Genomic DNA, 22,230 nt, shown 5'->3' with positions numbered 1-22,230 from the left:
TCTTTTTATAATACCACTGTTCAAAACTATGTTTATCATATATGATTATATTGTACATAAAGACTCTCATTAAAAGAGTTGTTGAGTATGGTATCACTTCACATCATACTCAACAATGTGCCATCATAAAATGCTTGTTATGCGTATGACATGCTCTTTTTCTTCTTGAAGTTAAAGCATACCCCTTTCACTTGTGATTTGAAAATCCCTAGTGCTTCCAGTGGTCTGATATGTTCCAATTGGTTGGTCTTTCTAATAATGGTGGCATCATGGAGATTAGTGTGTACATTGTTATCCATCGCATATATGGCAAGGGCTGTGGTATGTTTCTTGTTAGTAATCTCATATCTATGTTCAGCTAGATGTTTACATAGGAATCGTTTAGTAAATCCTATGTATTCAAGATCTTTATTGAATCTGTCATCCCAATGATTATAGCATAAAGTTATGTATGCTGGAAGACGAGATCGGACTGGAGGTTTGGTTAGTGTAATTGGCAATGCATCCGCATGGTAAGTTACAGTTGTGGGTTCGAGTCCCACTCCAAGCCGACTCTTTTCTTCCAGTTTAATCTAAAAGAATTATTTATAGATATGGTACAAATTTACAAAAGTGTGAAACTCAAAATAAGACAGTATACGTTATTTACTCAGTGTTAAGAAATCTACAATAATAGTTTATAAATGCTAACAGTGAATATCATTTGTATACCTGCCATATAAGTATGCTTTATACTGAATGAACAGAGTTCATCACAACAAACATGTTAAACATGATAACAAATATAAATGTGATGTTTTTCAATCATTTTATAACCAAATACAGTAAAGCATCGATTATCCGACCCCTGATCAATGTCACATCGGTTAACCGGCAAATTCAAATGTCTGCTAGTGATGTGGTGCTAGTGATGTGCTACAATATTTGGCTGTCTTGACTACTTTATTATTATTTTTGTTAAATTTTTGTATGTTTTAGCTGGCAACACTGGCTCAACCATGAAAGGGAGGCTAGTATTTAAACCAGGCTTAATTTTCTATTTTTCTTTATTTTTGTATTTATTTTGTGCAAAATAAAGAAATAATTTTTAACGATATAATAGCGATAATTATTATTTTAAAAAAATTTTGTTAGGCTTAACATTGACAAAAATTCAATGCAAAGTAGGTTAATAGCGATATACTAATATACTAATTACATGGGATATACTAATATACTATACTAATAATGTATTTTTTCATACTTTTCGGTTATCCGACCAACCCCAGTCCCCAATTGAGTCGGATAATCGATGCTCTACTGTAGTAATTTTCTCATTATAAATTCTTAATATCCTAAAATCATTACACAGAATAAATGATATTTGAATAAACTAATAATCTTACCTCTACATTCTGGTAATGATGAAACTAAAATACTTTCAAGATTATTAAAAATAATTTTTAATATACCCTGAAATATAAAGGAAGAGACATTCACTATTATTTTAATATAAATATTAAAAAAAGTTTGTTTCCCTTACCTCTTTATGTAAAATAAGTCTATTTTCAAACTCAGCTTGACACAAAATGACAAATTGTTGCACATAGAATAATATCAATGACTGCCATTTTTCATTACTTTCACTATATATTTTATTGTAGTAATCAAAAAATTTCAGAATGATTCTACATATTTCTTTGTTACAAATAAGAGATCTTTTAGTTTGAGTGGAAACAGCATTTTCTGAAAAATGTTTTAAAATATATTTTTACAATTCATTGTGTTACAAAATTCTTATGTAAAAAAAGTTATTTTTGAAAATATAACTCATTAAATTTAATATAATACATAATTATAATGCATAGATATTCTAATTATTTCAAATATTTACTAGATAAATTTTCTTCTATTTCAATATCAGCATCATATCCTTCATCTGCAATATCAATTTCTTCACTTGATTCTGAAGGTAAATGATATTCTTGTTCATAATGAAGAAACTAATGCAAAAGAGAATAAGAACATTTATTTTTGTGCACCACTGTAAAGAAGAAAAACTAAATTAATGTTTTTATTTAGAAATTTCTTTTATTATGTAATGTTAAGTTTATTATACAGGTATTCCTTGATTAATATTGTTAATTAATCCCTTGATGCTGCTACCAAGTATATCAAAATAGATACTGTATTTGGTTAATGCTATGTTAAGTAAGACAGCTGGTAAAGCCATGTTAATTAAAACATCTGCCATGTATATAAAGGGATTGCCACAATTAATTTTGCACATTAATTAAATGCTGTATTAAGCAAAACCATGTTAAGCAAGGGATACCTGTATTTATATTATATTAATATTTACAAAAATCATCAGAAGCATTACTTAGAAGAATGTTAATGTCCTTCCTTATTGCCAAAATATTTTGATGTTGTATCAAATTTATCACTGAAGAATTGTAATCCATACATACATCATAAGTTTAGAAACATATTTATTACTATATATCAGAGGGGGGCGAGCAAGAGTTCAGTGGTAGCCGAAATGTAGATTTTTCAAAATGCATGGGAGCCACAGTTCCGTACTGTCATGGCGAATAGTATGGTAAGGCTGGGAAGAATAGGGTGTCCCCATCCAGGTCAAGAACTCATTTTAAAAGAATAGATTTGAAATATCAATTTAATTTATTGCACCAACTTGGAAATAAATTACTAAATACTACATATATATAATTACATATTTTCACAAAATTGTGGAATTGTAAAAATAATAATAAAAAGCAGAAACTAACACTTTCAGCAAGAGCCGCATGTAACTCAAAAAGAGCCGCATGTGGCTCTTGGAGCCACATTTGCCCACGTCTGCTATATATAATATTAAAAACCTTTAATGGTGAAGTAAAATTTCCTCTTATCCTTATGAAAATATACTGTTAATCTTTTAATTATAAGTTTTGTATAGTAATGCATGGGAAAAACCTACTGATAAGCTTGATCTATGCATACCAGGATATTTGGATAATGTATTATTCTAGTTTAAAAAACCGTCTTATCTTTGGCAAAATGGCATTTTATCAAATATTTTCAATTTTATTCGATAAAAAATAAGAAATTATATTATACATAATTATCATAATTTTAATTAAATTGTTTAGAAAACTATTCTGTTATTATATTTCATACTGTAATATTTTATTATTTTATACATGCATTTAAAATATTTATCTTCAAATAATTACTAGTGTTAAATTGAATGTACTATTAAACAACAGATTCAACATTAATAAATTTAACAAAATTTAAAGACAGACAAACATTTTCGACTATATTTAGCAGTCATCTTTGGGTTTTTCAATGTCCTAAAACAAAACAGTAAAACTGCTAAATGTAGTTTAAAACATTTCTTTGTTATTAAATTTTGTTGGATTTTATTGGTGTTAAGTGTATTGCTTATCAAGTATTAAATTACTGAAATGTAAACAATTTAATCAATGTATCCAAAATTAATTCGCAAGCATTTGCATTGTAACATATTAAAATTATATATAAATGTTTAATATGATATAATTTTCACTTGTTTATAGAAATTAAAAAATAATTGAGAAATAAATGATTTTGTCATACCAAAATGTTCATAAAATAAAAAGAAATAAGAACACAGTCTTTAAGTGTTATCCATCTGGTTAATGCTGAAAACTACTTATGTGAACATTTATTTTTAGTTATTAATAGATGAATAACAGCAAAAAAACAGTTCTTATTTCTTTTTATTTCATAGAATAATCATCATCATCAAATTGATTTTATAAACAAAATATTGAAGTTGAAATATTGACATAATTCTGCTTTCTCTAGATCAGTGTTTCTCAACCTGTAACAAATCGTCGCCCCCTTCAATAAAACCATTACGTAGTATCGCCCCTTCAATAAAACCGTTACATAGTATCGCCTCCTTCACTTCGAAAAAAATTTTGTCAATCGGTTAATCAGGATCCTGCCACATGACAGAAAAGGGTTAAAAGTGGAAGGAAGAAGGATTATAGGAATGCTATTTGTTTAATTATTGTATGATATAATGAATGAAATATCTAATTATTCTTAATGTAATGTTTTACTATATCGCCCCAGAAAATTGTTTTTCGCCCCCCAAAATATAAATTGTTGCTAATTGCACCCCAACATGAGAAAAAAAAAAAAAAAAAAAAAAAATCGCCTCTGTTGAGAAACACTGCTCTAGATAATCAATAATACTTTTTTTTTTTACTACTATTGTCAGGAAGGATGGAGCATGATGTATTCAATACAGATTGCCTGTGAAAAATTTCCAGATTTTCAACTGACCGGATTTTGATCCCAGATGAACAACTTAACCATCTTAGCCATTTCGGCACCAGTTTAAGTGTTTAGGGATCATCATGATTATGCGAAATATTAGATTAAAAAAATCTAATCAAATTTTTTATATCCAGTTTAATAAAAAGATATATTTCTCAGAATTATTGCATTATATAATAAGCTTAATTTAAAAGTCAAAACCTATTATATTATAAAAATATAGCTATTATATTAATTTCTTATAAATTAATATAATAAACTTAATACAATAATCAATAAAAGAAAAAATACATTAAAAATAAAGTTAAGTAAGAGATTTAAAAAAATATATGATTAGAAAATAAAAACATTTTCAAATGCAAAAAGTTTGCTATTGTATTTTCTAATCTATGTCTCATTTTTTATTAATATGCCTTATTACAGATTCATTTATGATGAAAATATGAGCAACCATAGCTGTTAAATTTCCTCTCTGCAAACAATCTAGCAATTTCTTTTGTCTTCAACAAAGTTAGCAATAGATTGTTTCAAAAAGAATTTATGAAAAATGCAATATTCCAAATAAAACAGTGTAATGATATAAATGGTGACAGTCTCCAGAAAATGTCTTTTCATTGAATGTGACAATTTGCACTGGGACTAAAAATATTCTGTAACAGTCATCAAAATTAATGAATTCCCCACTTTTGGAAATTGCATATAAACATAATGAATAAAAATTAAAACTATAATCATAAATCATTTCTTTAATATTTCTATTATTATTATTAGAAAGATATAGAATTAGAAATTTGTAAAATATAAAAGAAGCAACTTACTTTCTCATAATTTAATCTGTCAAAATTTTTTTCATTTGGACAAGCATGAATCATACACTGAAAGAGTGTTTCAAAAATTTGTTGCAGATTCAAAATGTCTTTGGGGAAATATTCTTTTAAGCTTTTTTCCAATATATAGTAAAATTTGTCATTCATCTGAAAGACAGTATTATTATTATTATTAAAATTTTAAATTTTTTATCCAAAAGAATAATTATATAACAATACATGCAATCATAAAAATATATTATTTGAAAATTTATTTATACATTACTAACTGAAATTATTATTGTATTCATTAAAAAATTCACATGAACATCTAGATAGAAATTTTATGTAAAACAGTAAAAAGCTGTATTGTATTTATATAATATTACACACACACACACACACACACACACACACCTATCTCTCTTTTTAAGTAGTGGATATGTTTGAAAGTATGCTGCATAAAAAAGTATAGTATATGCATCCTGTAGAAAAATGCTTGATAGGAGTCACAACTTCCATGTTACATAAAAAATATGTTATTGTGAAAGTTACATATTTACATGTTAAAGCTACATGTTAAAGTTACAGTTAATTTCACAGTTACATATATATGTTACTGTAAAAGACCGAAATTAGAGAATGCCGATATTGTCCAATGAATGTCAACACATACAAAATACGTTGGTGAAAGACCAAATATTTGGTTATATTATTATACCAATTGAAGCGATGATTGGCTTGGGGTCTGGGTGGCACAACTGGTAGTGCACCGCACGGCAAGCAGAGGCTGCAGGTTCAAGCCCTGCCCTGGGTCAGTTATTTTCTTCCAGATTGTTCTAAATTATTCATTAAATTATTAAAAATTATAATTATTAATTTAGTTAAGAGATGGTGCCTAACGCTTACATCTATACCAAATTCATTTGTATTTATTAATTAATTATAGCCATTTATTAGCCCGATTATTTAGGCGTTTATTGGTTTATTAATATATTATTATTATACATTCAAACAATTGCCAGTGTATGTCGACAAGCACAGATAAGCTTTGGTGGAGGTCGAAACAACACCCGAGAAGCTGATGTCGACAGAGAGGAGACAGTCTACCGCCAAATCCTTTGTGGGTAATGATTTTCCCGTCAACGGTTTGGTGGAAAACACCCACTTTGTCAATGGATGATGATCTTGTTCTTTTGATCCCGTGAGATGGAGATCGGTTTGATGACTTCTGTAAGAAAGTTATCATCTTCAAGATCAAAGATCCATGTAAACGAAAAAATTGCATGGCACAGAAAAAGATTCATATGTGGGTGAAGAGATTTAAGAGTGGAAAGAAAAGTCTCAAAGATGAAGAATACCTAGGCTAGTCTCAACATTATGAACAGATGATAACTGTGCCAAGTGAATGCACAGATTCAAGAAAACTGTTTGATTACTGTAATTGAAACCATATCTTGCATAAACATAAGATACAGATCAGCATATCCCATAGTCCACAATGATCTTGAATGTCACAATATCCACACAAAATTGGTTCGCTGACAGCTTACAGAAGAACCTAAGCAGAACTATTTGAGGGCATCTGATATGTTTCTAGAGGTTCAAACATTACAATGACAACTTGTTGCAAAGAATAATCACAGATGATGAGACATGGATGCAACTTTATGAATCATACTTAAAATGATCAAGTATGAAGTGGAAACAGTCTAAATCACCAAAAGTAAGATCTATTTCTCTAAATTCAAAACTTAGGCATCTGTGAGTAAAGTGATGCACTGCTCTTCTGGAATTACAATGGTCCAATATTAGAACACTACATTGAGAAAAACTACAATGACTGCAGTATTGTGCAGTGAGGTTCTGATATAAAGGATGAAGTAACTTGATAACAAGTCTACATTCATACATACATAAACACACCAAAGCCCTATATTTTTAGTAATATGCCATAATAATAACATCTCGTATTAAATGTTACTAATACCACTATTTAGAATTTAATTTAAAAATAATAGCGGTAAAGTAGCCTGATTTCATCCAGTAGTTGTTTGACATATTGTTTACATTAATGTTGAAAAATCATGTATGTATATTTTACACACATTGAGTTAGTCATATGACTGACATTTTTTTTAATGATTTTAATTAAATTTATGTCCACTTAACTTCTTTTCCATAATTCAGAAAATACTTGTTGAATGCTTTCTTAATTTATTGGAACAATTTTAAAAAATCCTAACAGACAGTATTCTACAGTTTACACAATTTGATATAACAATAATGCCACTATTAAAATCTAGAACTCCATATACACTTGATATGAATGTAAAATTTAATGAATTTTAATTATTGTCAATAATTAATAACTATTGATATTAAATAACACTTTGATTTTAATGCAACATGTTCCCACATTTCAGATCAGGAAAAAATGTTATACAATTAATGTAAACATTCCTAAAATTTTCCTAATAAAAATGTTTAAGATTACATACAATTGATTCTAAAAAGTTTACACAAAGGACACATTTTCAACTTTCCTGTAATTTTACAAGCTGCATGCATTACATCATGTCAAGAACAATTATTAAAAATGTTATAGTAGCAATCATCATACTATTAATTCCGTAATGATGTAGATAAATGAGTATAACAGAGAATAAAAACTTGTGAAATAAAATGCAGTGAATGCAATATTAAATAAATACTATAATATTTACATTTTATAATTTCCTAACTTGTTGTTAACATTATTATTATGTTGGGTTAAGTGAGATATACTCGGTTAACACTGGTGGCTGTGTACTATGCCGGACCAGAGTCAAGGCATAGTAACCAAAACAGAAATTAAAGAAGTGTATCAGTGTGTGTGTCTGTATTCAGGAATTTTCTCACAATATGACATGTATTCAATATAGTGGCTTTCTGCAGTGTGATGTATGTGTTTCTATTCAATTCCAATGTGCCCAGGCTTTTGTGTAGTATGTGTGGTATGACACCTGTAGAGGAGAGAACAACAGGTACAATAAGCACCCTATCCATCCTCCACAGATGCCTTATTTCCTGGGCAAGTTCTGTGTACTTGCTAATTTTTTCAGTGCATGCGTTTTGTATATTGTGAGTGTTTGGGATGGATATGTCTATAATGTATGTGATTTTATTGTGTTTGTCAATGAGTGTGATGTCTGGTCTGTTGTGGTAAATTGTTTTATCTGTGATTATGGCTCTGTCATAGTACATTTTGTGCGTGTTGTTTTCCAATACTGTCTGTGAAATGTATTTGTAGTATGGTTCGTGGATGTCTACTAATTTGTGTTTCCTTGCAAGCTCTTGGTGTATTATATTTGCTACTTGATTATGTCTGTGTAAATAATCTGTCTGTGCCAAGAGCTTGCAACCAGAGGTGATATGTTGTATAGTTTCTGGCATGACGTGACATTTTCTGCATGTGTCATTTGTGAGTGTTGCATCTTTGAGTATGTGTTTTCTGTAGTTTTTAGTTATTATTACTATTGTTATTATTATTATTATTATAAACAAATAATTTACATAACATGACTTTATAGAAATTATTGCAAACTATTATAGTTTGCAATAATATTTTATTTACAAACTATTATAGTTTTAGAATGAAATTATTTACAGGATTTCATGATCATCCTTTATGTTACACATTTCAATGAGTAGCCACAAAACTATTGGCTTTGTTGGGCGGTAATAAGCACGTTCAGTAAAGAAGCGTGTGATGTGCATCTTATTGTGTTTTGGATGAATAAAGGTTGTTGAGACGAGGTTGATGCTGCCTTCTGCACTTACATGCTACACTAGACATATTGCCTTGGTATTTTATCTACCAATAATAATGATAAAGTTACCATAACAATGTTAGAAAAAAAAATTATAATCACATCTACGTGTATTAACAAAATTAACTTTTGACTTCTTAATTAGAGGAAATTACACAATTCGAAAGCCTTTCGATAAGACCATACATTTCACTTTTGTCTTTTTCTCCTCATTATGTGACAATTTGTTTTCTCGGGATTTGGACTCTGCCTCTTCCTGTAGTTCTTACGATCTATTAGTCCCTTTCTAGTGGGCACTATCAGCAATTATGATCAATTTTTTTACAACCAGTCTTGTAAATTTGCATTTATAATTTATTTACTGCCTTATTGTCGAGAGAATTGGAAAGTAGCATTACCCGGGGCCTTTTATTTCCTTCATCATGTACTAGCATGTCATTGATAAGAGGCAACAAAAGAATGGCTCTTACCTTTCTATCTTCTCATCTCTACTTAATTACCAAAAGAAGAATAGAAGATATTTGTATGTGGTACATTTCTAGTTTGTTTACAAGGTTTAATATGAAATATTAAATACAATTTCAACTTTTTTTAAATGAAGATCTGTATATCACATAGATATATATTTTTATATATAAATAACTCACTTTTCAAAGTATGATAATCATTATTTAAAGTATTTTAATAAGATTGATTAATAATAAAATAAACAGAATAAAACAAAATAAAAAATAACAAATAAAAATATTTGATCCAGTCTCAACATCAATCAATATATATTTTATTTTTGCTTTATTGGCAAACTGTTGTAAATAGTCTACTTTTTGTACAGAACAATTAAATTTATGATTAAATATTTTTTAATTGATGATTTTATTATTTTATATAGATAGTAATTTTGTATTAGTAATTAATTAAAATTTAAAATATTTAGAAATACTAAATATACTGTATAAAATGTAATTTTTCCATATATAAATAACACTTTTTAATAACCATCATAACACATTTATTTAAATATTTTGAAAATGTTTATTATTATAAAATGACATAATTCGAATAATAAAATCATAAAATTTAGGCTGTTATAATGTTTTATTTTCTAACACTTTTAAATTATCATAGTTTAAACTATTTTATTCCTTAATCTTTTTGACTGATAATATGCATTCATAACATTTTTATCAACCAAAACTACATCTACATATATATTATTAAATGAGAATATTTGAAATTAAAAATATCAATGATAATCAATTTATGTTAATATCTGCCCATTGAAATTTTAGATCACTTTACACACAATACTTATAATAATAATTTATTATTACAGATTCTTGCATATTTTCTCTATTTATTTATTTATTGATTCTACTAGTTTTAATATTTGTATATAGCCATTTACGAATCCCAAATAATAAATATATTATAACTAAATTTTACATGTATATAATTATCTCTAAATTCTGTACACACATTTTTCAATTAAACCAACAAAAAACAATGTATATATCAAGTAAATTCCATTAAGTTTTCAAGTCATAATATCAACAGGTGGATTTAGAGCAATGTGCAGGGTTCAGTTGCACCCTCCTTCTAAGGGTTTTTCCCAAGTAAAGCTGGGTACATCAGGTAGTAAAAATTTTTGTAAGGCATAATGTTTTGTTTCTGCATTCTCTAGAATTTCTGGATCTCTACTGAAAATAGATGCATTTATTTATGGTTCATATTTAATCAAGGAAACATCTTTTCAAATTTAATGCATATTCTGAACAACATGTATATCCAATAAAACTAAACTACAAAAGCTATATTTTAGAAAAAACATAACTTTTATGCAACAAAAATCAATGTACTATATTATATCAACAAATTGATAATACAATCTTTTTTTTTTAATTAAATCAACACTTGAATTTGGATGATATAAATTAAGATTATTAATAAATTATTAATGAAATTTAATACTTTTTAAAATACGAAAGAAAGAGAGAGTTTTTTACATAATTGCAGATATTGCTTAGATAATCATATAAAATAGAATTCTGTAGTAATCAAAAATTTAATACATATTTTAAACAAATGAAAATTATCTTACCGTGCTTGAAATATTTTCATAGGAAAGTAAGTCTATGCAAACAACAAGAACTGTATGGAGTAATGTCATAACTGTTTTCTTAACAATCCCAGTAGTATTATCACATGCATTAAGATTTTTAAGTATAATTTCCAAAAAGTTAAATATAATATTTATATTTGAAGATTTTATTAAATATTTTCTGTAGAAAGGTATTCGACAAACTAAATCTCTGCACGTGAACCACAAATTACATAAGAAATTTTGATTACATTCTAAGTTTGAGGATTGATCTTCTAAGTAAATATTTTTAAGAATATCGGATTTAAAATCGGCATTAAATAGTTCACATGAAAAATGCAATAAACACATTTGATTTGTAGTCTTCAACAACAAGCTCTCAAATATAAGCAGAGAACTTTCAACTGTCTTATTAGAACATTCTTGCAAAATATTAATTGGATTCAATTTGTTGTTTTTGTCATAATATGTTAATATTAAACATTTTAACGTTTGTAATGATACATTTTGTAAAGAAGAATATGAAAAGAGAGAATATAAATATTTTAAGCCTTCATTTTTTAAGAATAGTTCTGTTATTTTTGAAGATTGTAATAAGGATGATAGAGAAACTACACAATATTCTAAGGCAACATTATTATTGATAGAAGTTTCAGTTTTATCAGAAAGATAATGAAAGGCTGGAAAAATAACATGATTGAATAATTCTTTTTTCAGTTTTTCATGTCCAACAATAACCATATCCAATAAACTACTTCCAATAAGTAAAGTCAAAGATGAATTTTCAATTAAATAATAATAATATAAGAAAAAGGAACATTCCTGTATATTAGAATATTGAATATTTTCACTTTTTTCTTCACAGTGAGAATTTACACACAGAATTCGATTAATACAAATTTCACATTTAATATTTTTATTAAAAACAGTCAAACCAAACTGTTTTAATATAGTTTTCTCTATTAATCTTATGATTCCTACTTGAATTATTTGTGAACTATCAGGAAGCATCTTTAATAATGAATTTAAAAGAGTGTTAAAATTCATACAGCAACATAATCCACATTTCTGCAAAGCTTCTATTGCTTTTAAATTGATTTCATCAGATTTTGAACTTGCATGTATATTTAATAATAAATTGCACATGATAGATACACAGCATGGGGGTGTTTTATTAATTACTCTGTGAACAGGTTGCAATTCTAGAATATCAACATGATGATCTAAATCTTCAAAACAAGAAGAATAAAGAAGAGACTTATGCAGTTTTATATAGTATGAAAACCTTAATCTTTTTAACGATATTATTATATTTTTTATAATTCCAATTACTTTATTTGTAATATTACATGCGATTTCATTTTTCCGTAATTCAACACAAGATATCAAATCTGAAATTAAGGATGAATTTTCATCATCAGAGAATACACTTATCTCTTGAATAACTGTTATTAAATTCTCATTATTTATTGGAATTTCAGTTAATTTCAAAATCCATAATAAAATGGTCATAATTATTTCCAACAGTGATATTATCATCAAGTCAACAATTTTTTTTTCATCATCTTTCAAATCTACAATAGATGAAATCTTATGTTTTGCAATTGATATTAATATTTGCAATTCTTTTAAACTGTAAGATGAAGTCTTTGTTTCAATTTCTGTATGTGATGCAACAGCAATCAAACGTAATAAAGCTCTTTCTAAATTTATAATATCAAAGTGAGACCAAGATTTTAATTGAAACTGTTTCAATTCCAAAAATTGTAAAGATTCCAAGGAGAAATTCAAAATCTGTTGCAATGAATTTAATAGTGAAGTCTGTCTTGCAATAAGAGCAATTTGAAATAATATTTCAATCATGTATATACAAAAATTTGGTAATGAAATTGATTGAAGAAACTCGGAACAATGATCAAATGATAATGTATCTATTCCATCTCCACTTTTCTCAAAATTAAGTAAATGCTCAAATTTTTTTGAAAACAGACTGTAATGCACTTTTTCAATAGGAGTATATGAAGAATTTGATATATTGTCTTCATCAGAGTTTGAACATGAATTATTATTGTGAGAAAATTTGCTGCGTAAATGATTAGTTTTGACTATCTTTGCTTTATTTTGGTGATGTCTTTGAAATCTAATGATATTTTTCTCGTAAACATAATGAATTTTTGTTGATTTTGTTTTTTTTAAAGAAAATAATTCTTCTATATTTATGAATTCTTTTTTCTCATCACAAAAATCTGTAAACAAAATCTCAAAATAAATAAATAAATAATGTTCATGTTTTGTGTAAATTTAATAAAAAATTAAAAATTATGACATACCATTTGAATTCAAGGAATATGCTTGAATCTGAAGACAGACAGGAAATAATGATATAACTAAATTTATTAACTCTTTTGTACATGTTACACCCTAAAAATATAAATTTAACAGATATCAATTCTGGATATTAATCTTAAAATTTATTATTTTAAACAATATTCTTACCTGCATTCCAATATTACTTAACAGAAACAACAACTTCCAACCTCTTCCTTTTAATAAATATTCATGTAGTTTGTCAATTATCTCTGTATCATCATCTGAAATATCTGTTTTCATGTTATATTCACTTGATTTTTGAATACTTTGGCATATTTGATGAATATCTGACATAAAATGATGAACAATAAGACTTCCAACCATAGACCAATCTCTAAAAGAAAAGAAAAAAATCTCTAAGATAAATACAAAATCTACTGACATTTTATAGACAACCCTAATTTATGATACTCAATTTTAAACTTCCAATTTATGTCAAAACTTTATGACATTCTAATTTTTATCTGAAGCCTGCATTTACAACAATGTAAACTGGATATAGAATAAATAAAAATTTTTATGTATTTATTTAAACCATACTTAGCTTCCTTAAACTGTTTACTAAAATTATAAATATTGTATCTTAACTTTTATTGAATCAACAACTTTTATTTTAATGATACTATATTCAATGTATTTTTACAAATCATTTATTATGTGAGATATAAAAGGGTTTTTGTTAGCCTACTAAGACAAACACCCAGAAAGAAAAAAAAAAAGCAGTAGATGCTAAAAACATAATTAATTTTGCATGATATAACTGTTTACAAGATCAGTAACAGATGCCAATTCTAGGATGGATCTCTGGCAGTAACCCAAAACACAATCGTCAGCTGGTTAAATACAAAGTGTTGTGATGCGTACAAAAAACTCGCAATTACATATTGCCCAAAAATTTCCTTATAACTAATCCTTAAAACTAACATACACTAAAAGAAAGAAGCAGCAGACAATAGGGGGTGAAAAGAATTGAAAATGTCAGACAGAACCCAGATTGTATGAACATCTTGCTATTGTTGTGAGAGACCATGTGGAAACTTCCTGGGGCTCAAAAGTCACTTTCATTCACCTTTACTTAGTCCAAGAGGGTTTCTCTAAATTTTCTAGTCCAAGTTGTCGTTTGTCCATCCAAGCCCGAAACTCTTCAAGTTGAGATGATGACTTCAGCACCATAACATCGGTCCAAATTCAGGAATCTCTCTTCCTCAGAATTGGCTTCACACATCTCTCAGGTACTCAACAACTCTATTTTCCTGTTCATCCTCTTGCTACGAGGACCTGTCAAAAAGTCTTTCCAAATGTGCCCTAAGGAAATTTCACATTCACTGTTTGACAATTCCAAGAATTGGCCATCACCTCCAAGAGGAAGAGTAATTAAGAAGATTAGAAGGTTCTAGAAGGCAGACAGAACAAAGAACAAAGAAAATATGCTAAAGACTATGAACTAAACTTAAATCTAATATGACATACAGCTACAATTACAGCATCTATTTTTAATTTTTGTTTCTAATTAGTTTAAACCTATTCAGTAGTTTAAACATACTTACGTTTAAACTACTGAAGACAAACATATGTTCATTTTCAGTAGTTTAAACTTATTTGAATCAAAAATCTCATTTGACTCCCTTTCTTTTTTTTTTTTAAACAGTGTTTTTATGTACAATAGAACTCCAATTATCTGAATACAAATCATTCAGTTATCTGAACCAAGCTCTCTGTTTTTCACACACAAAGAAAGTTTCTTGAGAAGTTCCCCAGTCCATGAAAATGATAAAAAAAGCACTCCTCTGTCATTATACTTGTAAATAAAGGGTGTCAAACAAAAGGATCCCATAATAATAAAACATTAAGAAATCAGAGATGCACAGTACACAAGAAATCAAGGAATGTAAAGGATCATGCTGAGAAGAGAGACTTTCAGCATACCTTTTGAAGAATGACAACTACATCAGGAATATAGATGACATTAAAAAGTCATAAAAAAAAAGGAAAGTATATCCTCAAGAATTTTCACTGAGATAGTATGTACTGCTTTTGTGTTGTTTGTGGATATTGTGGTAGTTACCTTTTGAAGATGCCCGCATGGCATTACCTTCTAAAAGTAATAAGGAAAATGTTGCCGATTTTTCTAAAAAAACTTAACATGTATCAACAGTTTTTTAAATTAACTGACACTTGAAAGTCATTAATGACAGAGAATCTGAAAAAGGAACAGAATAAACTCTAATCAGACTCGAAAGACTCAGAAGAAAATGTTCAGAATGAAGTCAGTGAATTTATAAACTTGTTTCAATCAATTCCTACATTTGAAGATTATGATGAAAACATACATATAAATGATGAGTGATACAGATAATGATTTCAAATCTTAACTCACAATGAGATTGTGGCATCTGTTAGTGAAACAGACAAAGAAAATAATGAACAGAACGAAAGCAAAATGAGTTGATGCATACTAAGGCATTTTCTGCATTAGAGACATGACATTGTTAAAGCCTTCTGACTTAGATTACTGTTCATACCATGTCATTACTATATCTAATACAGAAAATGCCTTAGTATCTCAACTATTTCTCTCTTATTAAATCAGGAATCAAAACAGAAATAAAGTTTTACTGACGTGCAAAAAGGAAAATAAGTGATTATTTCCTTTCAATAACAGTATTACTCTATAATACTCATTTATGATTTTTATTTTATTATCCTGATGCAATGCATTCATGTGAATTTTTCTAGTGTATATGATTCAATATTTAATTATTCAAATTTTCATTTATCCAAACCACTTCTAATTCCATTACTTCAGATAATTAGAATTCTACCATATTGAATTTTAGTAAAATAAAGCATTATTAATATTTTCAGAATTAATTTTCAGATTAGGTATCCTTGAATCTAAATAAGTGTTTTATTTGTATAAGACTATAAATGTGAAATAAAACTGTTCTTTTGAGATTAAGTTCCATTTATAATAAGTCTAATGATTTTGGTTATATTAACAGTACAGTTAGTTATTATAATGTTTAATTAACAAAAAGCGTTATTTTAGAGAAACCAGTCGCTTAATTATCTGTAGTATTTTAAATCTTGATAATTCTTTTAGTCATATACATAGTTACAGATAAGTTATACATACATATAAACCAAACACTGAAATCTTTTTTGGAGTATTTTAACATTATTTATTAATAAAATTATTTTAAACATTTGTATTAGAAGTTAGCAGTGCAACTTTGTTGAAAATACCTTAATAAATAATAAGTAAAAGAATTAAATTAAAATTAATTTTACTTACAAAATGTAGACACTATTTACTCTAATAAAAATCTTATAATTTATTAATTAATCTACAACCTTATAATACTCCAAAAAATCCTGTTTATGTATCAATATTTTACATAGAAATTTTTTAACAACTTCAAGTTGAAATTTTCTTTTAAATTAATTAACGGTTGCAAAGATTTTCATTACTATTTTATTTATAGTCTTCCTTCTTAATTAATTTATTATTATTAGGGTATAAAAATTGTTTATGAGAAGGAACACTTCATAAACTATAGATATTATTGTGGGAATGACATTTCACATTTTAACTTAAAATAATTAGAATACAATGAAATCATAAATTTAGAGTTGTCTCTGAATGGAAATTTATAATAATGATATTACCCAAAATCTTCATAATTAGATTCTTTTTCAGTAACTCTCAGATGTATAAATCTCATTAAAAATTCATCCAGCAGTTTGTGTCTTTCCTGTTATTAAAATATGTACAAATAAACATACATACATTCAAACATTCTTACAAAAAATGTTCAAAAAATTAAAATATGTATTACCTCTATATATTCCTGAGGAGTTTCAATAAATTTTAACCATATGCTTCTTAATATTTTGTATTTATTATCCATTGTAAAAATCTGAAAATAAATATTAAGAAATTTATATTAAATTTATCAAATAATTTTGTCATTTTTTGAAAATTATTATTATTATTTTCATTGTTATTGTATTTCATATATATTTACATAAACATTTCTGACCCTAACTTAATTTCCTTGAAAAAGTTAAAATTTTACATTATATAGAATTTAAATTATAATGTAATAATATGCTATGTTTCACATTTATTTGGCAAAAATTCATAATTTTTTATGACCAAATATAACCTTTTAAACACATTTTAATTTACTGTATAAACTAAAACATTACAAATTATCAATTTTTAAACTAAATGAATTATCTATAAAATTTTCATATTAAATTTTTCCCCTAATCTCATTTTCAGCATTTTCATATTTAAAGTAATTATTGGGTTAGTTGTATATGTTATTCAATTGAAAACTTGTCATAAATTCTTTTTTAGTTTTAATTTTAACTATTTTGAATGAGTTCCAAATTTGAATAAATAATCCTGAACGAATAAAATAATATTGATTTATGTTATAACAACTGTACATATACTGTTATTCTTGTATTTGCACTATTATAATGAATATCAGAACCTAAAAGTTACTTAGATTTACCTATAAAGAACATGGTGAGAAAAAAGTATAAAGAGAACTGATATAATAGACAATCAAATTAGGTAACCTTATTTTATTCACCGTTTGAAGCTGAGTGTATATAGGTCATCTCTAGAACGTTAATAAATACAAAGCTAAAATTAGCATTATTTATTGGATATAATCGTTCACTTTTATAACCACTTAAAAGGGATTTTCAAACAAATAAATCAAAATGCTATGTCCTTTGAATCTGACGTTCACTCGAGTTCAAGAATTACTCAGAAAACAATTATTTTATTTATTAAATAAGTGATTAACAATTTTAATATATAATATATAGTCATTTTATTTAATAAATAGAATATCTGAAAATTAATTGTCTTCTGAGTAATTCTTGAACTACGGTGAATGTCAGATAATATTTTGATTTATTCATCCAAAACATCCTTTTTAATTGGTTATAAAAGTGAAACATTAATAAATACATCTAACTTCAATTATTTTTCTAAAACAATAGGTGAACTTCTGGCATGTCCTATTCTATTTATTACATTACTCATATTTATATAACCATTTTAATTAATTATAATATATTTTTATTATATTTTACATAAAGCATTAAAAATATGTTCTGTAATATTTTTAAGAATATACTGTAGACTGATATTTAACCAAGGTGTATCAGAAGACTAAAGTCAATTATTTACAGACATTGGCAGTCAATTGACACTATATCTCTTAAATTAGCTGCCTTCTGAGCACTTATAAAAAGAATTATCTCCCACTCTTCTTTGATTATACATACATGCACAAGTATTTAAGAAAATTACACCAATAGCTGTTTCACATGATTTTCCTATTAAAATGAAAAAGATTTAATTAAATCATATCTATCAGATCATCCCATAAGTAATGTTGTTTTTTTATCACTATGAAAGAAAGAATGCACACAGCTGGAATACAATCATCATTCATTATAATATTCATCATCTGATGCCACAACCCTCTGCCATCTGTTAACCAGTTTTTGAATCCTTCTCTGGAAGAAAACTCTGGATTTTGATGTAAAAAACTCTGACACTGTTTTCACACATCCTCTACAGTTTGTAGTGTTTGCAGTGTGCAGTGTTTTCTCTTCAAGATAGTTTGGAGACTGCAAATCAGAAACCTATTGGTGCAAGATCTAGTGAGTAGGGAGGATGAGGTATTTTCTCCCATTGAAATTCCTGTAATTTCATGCAGATCATACTTGCCATGTATGGGCAGGCATTATCTTCGTGTATCAGCACACCTTTATGACTGACTAGTGCAGGATGCAGTTGCAGTTGCATTGCTGGAGAAACCTCCAGCAATGCAACCCGTAGCTGTTCCAACAGCTGACAGTAGAATCTACCGTGATTGTTTGGTTTTGTGGCAACAATTCAAACTGGATGATACCATCATATCCCACCAAATACACATCATCACTTTTTGCAGGTGGAGTTCTTGTTTTCCCACTGTACCCACCACACCACCTTTAGGTGGCCACTGGTGTTTGTGTTTAACATTGTGGTATAAGATCCATTTTTTGTCTCCTGTACAAAAATGGCTCTCTTCTATGACAAGTCAATAGAAAACTGGAAACATCCACATGTTGTTGCCTCTAAAAAGTTCAGTTCAGCTGTTGTTCAGGTATCAACTCATGGGGTGTCAACTCATTTTTGCAATTTTGACATACAACCAAGGTCCTGCAAATGTTAGTGAATGGTTGAAGGGGTCAAATGGAGTGATGTGGCTAATTCTTCAACTGTTTAGAGTGGCTTTTCCTCAACAGTTTCTCGCAGAAGGTTATTGTCCAGCTCAACAGGCCTTCCTTCTTGTGACATATCAGTAAGGCTGGTGTTTCCCACTCAAATTTTTTGAACCATCTTTGACATTTGCAAGCATCAAAGGTTCTGAGCCCATATATAGCATTAATGTTTTGTGCTGCTAATGTTGATGAATGTCTGTGATGGAACTCAAACAGCATAACATGCCGTATGTGTTCTTCAGATATTGCCATGTTTAAACATGTTTCACTGACACACAAATTGCTGTGGACTAATCAAATTCTGTGCACGTATACACAATGAACTGTCTAATCAAGTACTAGTATCATAACCTTGGTGCAGTTCATAATTTGCCCATCATATCGCACTGATTATATGGATATTCAAAAACAACATTCCTTATGGGATGACCTGATAGCTAATTTTGATGCTAACAAGGAGATATCTTAGATTTTGCTGAAATTTTAATACATCCTTCCACTAATGCATGGTAACACAACTCATGCCAATGAGCATTAATTTACTAAAAATTATTGTTTAAACTTCTTTGTGTGCATTTTACATTGAGTTTTACAAACAAATCATAATGAAGAGACAAGGACCAATGAATAAAACACCAGATTAAGAAAGGTATACGACAACTGGGTGATGGAAACAAAACATTTTTGCATGCTAAACAAGCAAAGATTTGTTGCGGATAGTATTTATTTATTCATTCATTTTTTGTAAATATTTATAAAATATATAAAAATATAAATATGATTAGGGCTTTTGAGGTACGAGTTAAGTTATAAACTAAAAATTACGAGTTATTTCCAACTTAGAAAAAGGAAATGTTTTGGAATAACATACTGTAGCATCATTAATTATTTTATATCAGAAGGGTTAACAAAGCATATAAAAAAAGAAGCAGTTCTTTGAAAACAATTTCTTTTGAAAAACTTATAAATTAAAACAAAAAAGTGTATATTTATTTAATGTGTAATGTAATGTATTTTTAATTTTGTGTAATTGTTGTCTTTGTTTTTATGTATATTTGTTGATTTTGGGGTAGATATCAACTGTCTTTCAGGATTTTTCTAATTACTTGTAAAAATAAATAAATAAAAGTATGTAACATGTATAAATATGTTTGTTAATTACAAAATCATTCTTTTAACTAATTTAACTCATTTCTTAAAGATCATTCTGCTTTTTGCAGCTTTTTTCCAATGTTTTTCTAAGTGACAGTTTAGTGAATTATTATAAAATATAGTTCACCCAAAAACACAATACTGTAATTATTAAAATCATTTGTGTATTTTTAAACCAACAACTGTAACTAGAGAATCAATACTTTTCCTATAGTTATTTAAAGATCATTTCACACTGTATACATACACTGTATTTCTTCAATTAAACTCCTGGAGGTTTAGTTTTATTTGAAAACCTAGAGATTTTCTTGAGGTCATTGCTTTATTACCTTGCAACAGAAGATGAACAGGTAAAAATTGAAAGAAGTACCTATATTTTCCAAACTATCAAAACCATTTATGAACTATATTTATGGGTTATAGCTACAACATATGAAATAACTACTGTTTTCAACTTCCAATTTGCTTAATATCTTCTCATTTGTGTCTGCTTTTTTGCTGTTGTAGGAATCAAGAATCTTCTGGTTAAATACTCCATTCCTTTTGGAAGATGATGATGAGTGATGAGTTTGAACAAGAGTTTTTCTAGTCATCCTTTGGCTAATAAGCTCTCAACTTATGAACTTGATTGTGACTTCCCCTGTTCAATAATCATACTTTTATTTCAAAAAATGTTTCTGTCAACCTTGGAATAGAAAATTCCATCTGACCACAGTACTACTATTCAAGCCTTTAAAAATGCAGTATAATTTTAATTTTCAAATATTTTTGGTCATCTTAAACAGCCTTCTTCGGGATAGAAAGAAACAAATTTCAATTTAAAAATAAGAACAAAAAACTGGAACGTCTTCTGGAACAAGTTGATTTTGAATGTTAACATTTTAGAAAAACAAAAATTTAAATGCGTGTGTCAGACTCTTATGTATGCACGACAAGTGCAGTTTTCAGAAAAATTCTGTCTGACTGTAGACAATTTGAAAAGGTAGAATTTTAGTTAAACTCCTTATCTGTCACTCTGTACAGTGCAATACTTCAACATGCTTCCCCATGCTTTTCAACCTACAGTTTATTTTAACAGCACTTTTATTTCCCAGGGTTTATTTGAATCTTGGAGTATAATTGAGGAAATACAGTATATATAAGCAAAAAAAAAAAAATATTATAGTCATAAAAACGTTAACATTTTCAATGAACAGTTTTTAAATTATACTTACATTTTTAAGAATCTAGTCTTTTCACATTTTTTATAATTTTATATTTTCTTATTTGATACCTAATAGGAAAAGTAAAAAATATATATCATTATATACAAAGTAAATAAAAGAAAATGCATCTAGAACCGAATTAACCAAATCAAAATAAAACTTCTGCCGGTATTTAAAAA

The 22,230-nt window shown here is 27.5% G+C and overlaps 1 protein-coding gene across 1 annotated transcript in view; it reads right to left on the bottom strand.

Annotated features, from left to right (window-relative positions):
• mv (lysosomal-trafficking regulator mauve) overlaps positions 1 to 22,166 on the bottom strand; it is a 92,785-nt gene extending 70,619 nt beyond the window's left edge. The window contains exons 1-10 of the mRNA XM_067267495.1: positions 22,061 to 22,166; positions 17,237 to 17,317; positions 17,067 to 17,152; positions 13,524 to 13,731; positions 13,358 to 13,448; positions 11,028 to 13,273; positions 5,130 to 5,285; positions 1,874 to 1,982; positions 1,523 to 1,725; positions 1,386 to 1,452 (exon numbers count right to left, since the gene is read on the bottom strand). Of these exons, the coding sequence (XP_067123596.1) occupies positions 1,386 to 1,452; positions 1,523 to 1,725; positions 1,874 to 1,982; positions 5,130 to 5,285; positions 11,028 to 13,273; positions 13,358 to 13,448; positions 13,524 to 13,731; positions 17,067 to 17,152; positions 17,237 to 17,308 (3,238 nt within the window). The 5' untranslated portion in view covers positions 17,309 to 17,317; positions 22,061 to 22,166. The remainder of the gene's footprint in view (positions 1 to 1,385; positions 1,453 to 1,522; positions 1,726 to 1,873; positions 1,983 to 5,129; positions 5,286 to 11,027; positions 13,274 to 13,357; positions 13,449 to 13,523; positions 13,732 to 17,066; positions 17,153 to 17,236; positions 17,318 to 22,060) is intronic.
• Positions 22,167 to 22,230: the final 64 nt, after the last annotated feature.

This window comes from Centruroides vittatus, unplaced genomic scaffold (assembly GCF_030686945.1).
Source record: "Centruroides vittatus isolate TY-2023 unplaced genomic scaffold, ASM3068694v2 contig_3050, whole genome shotgun sequence".
NCBI classification, from domain to species: domain Eukaryota; kingdom Metazoa; phylum Arthropoda; class Arachnida; order Scorpiones; family Buthidae; genus Centruroides; species Centruroides vittatus.
Note: the sequence above shows the minus strand (reverse complement) of the source record. Positions and strands in the feature narration are given on the sequence as shown.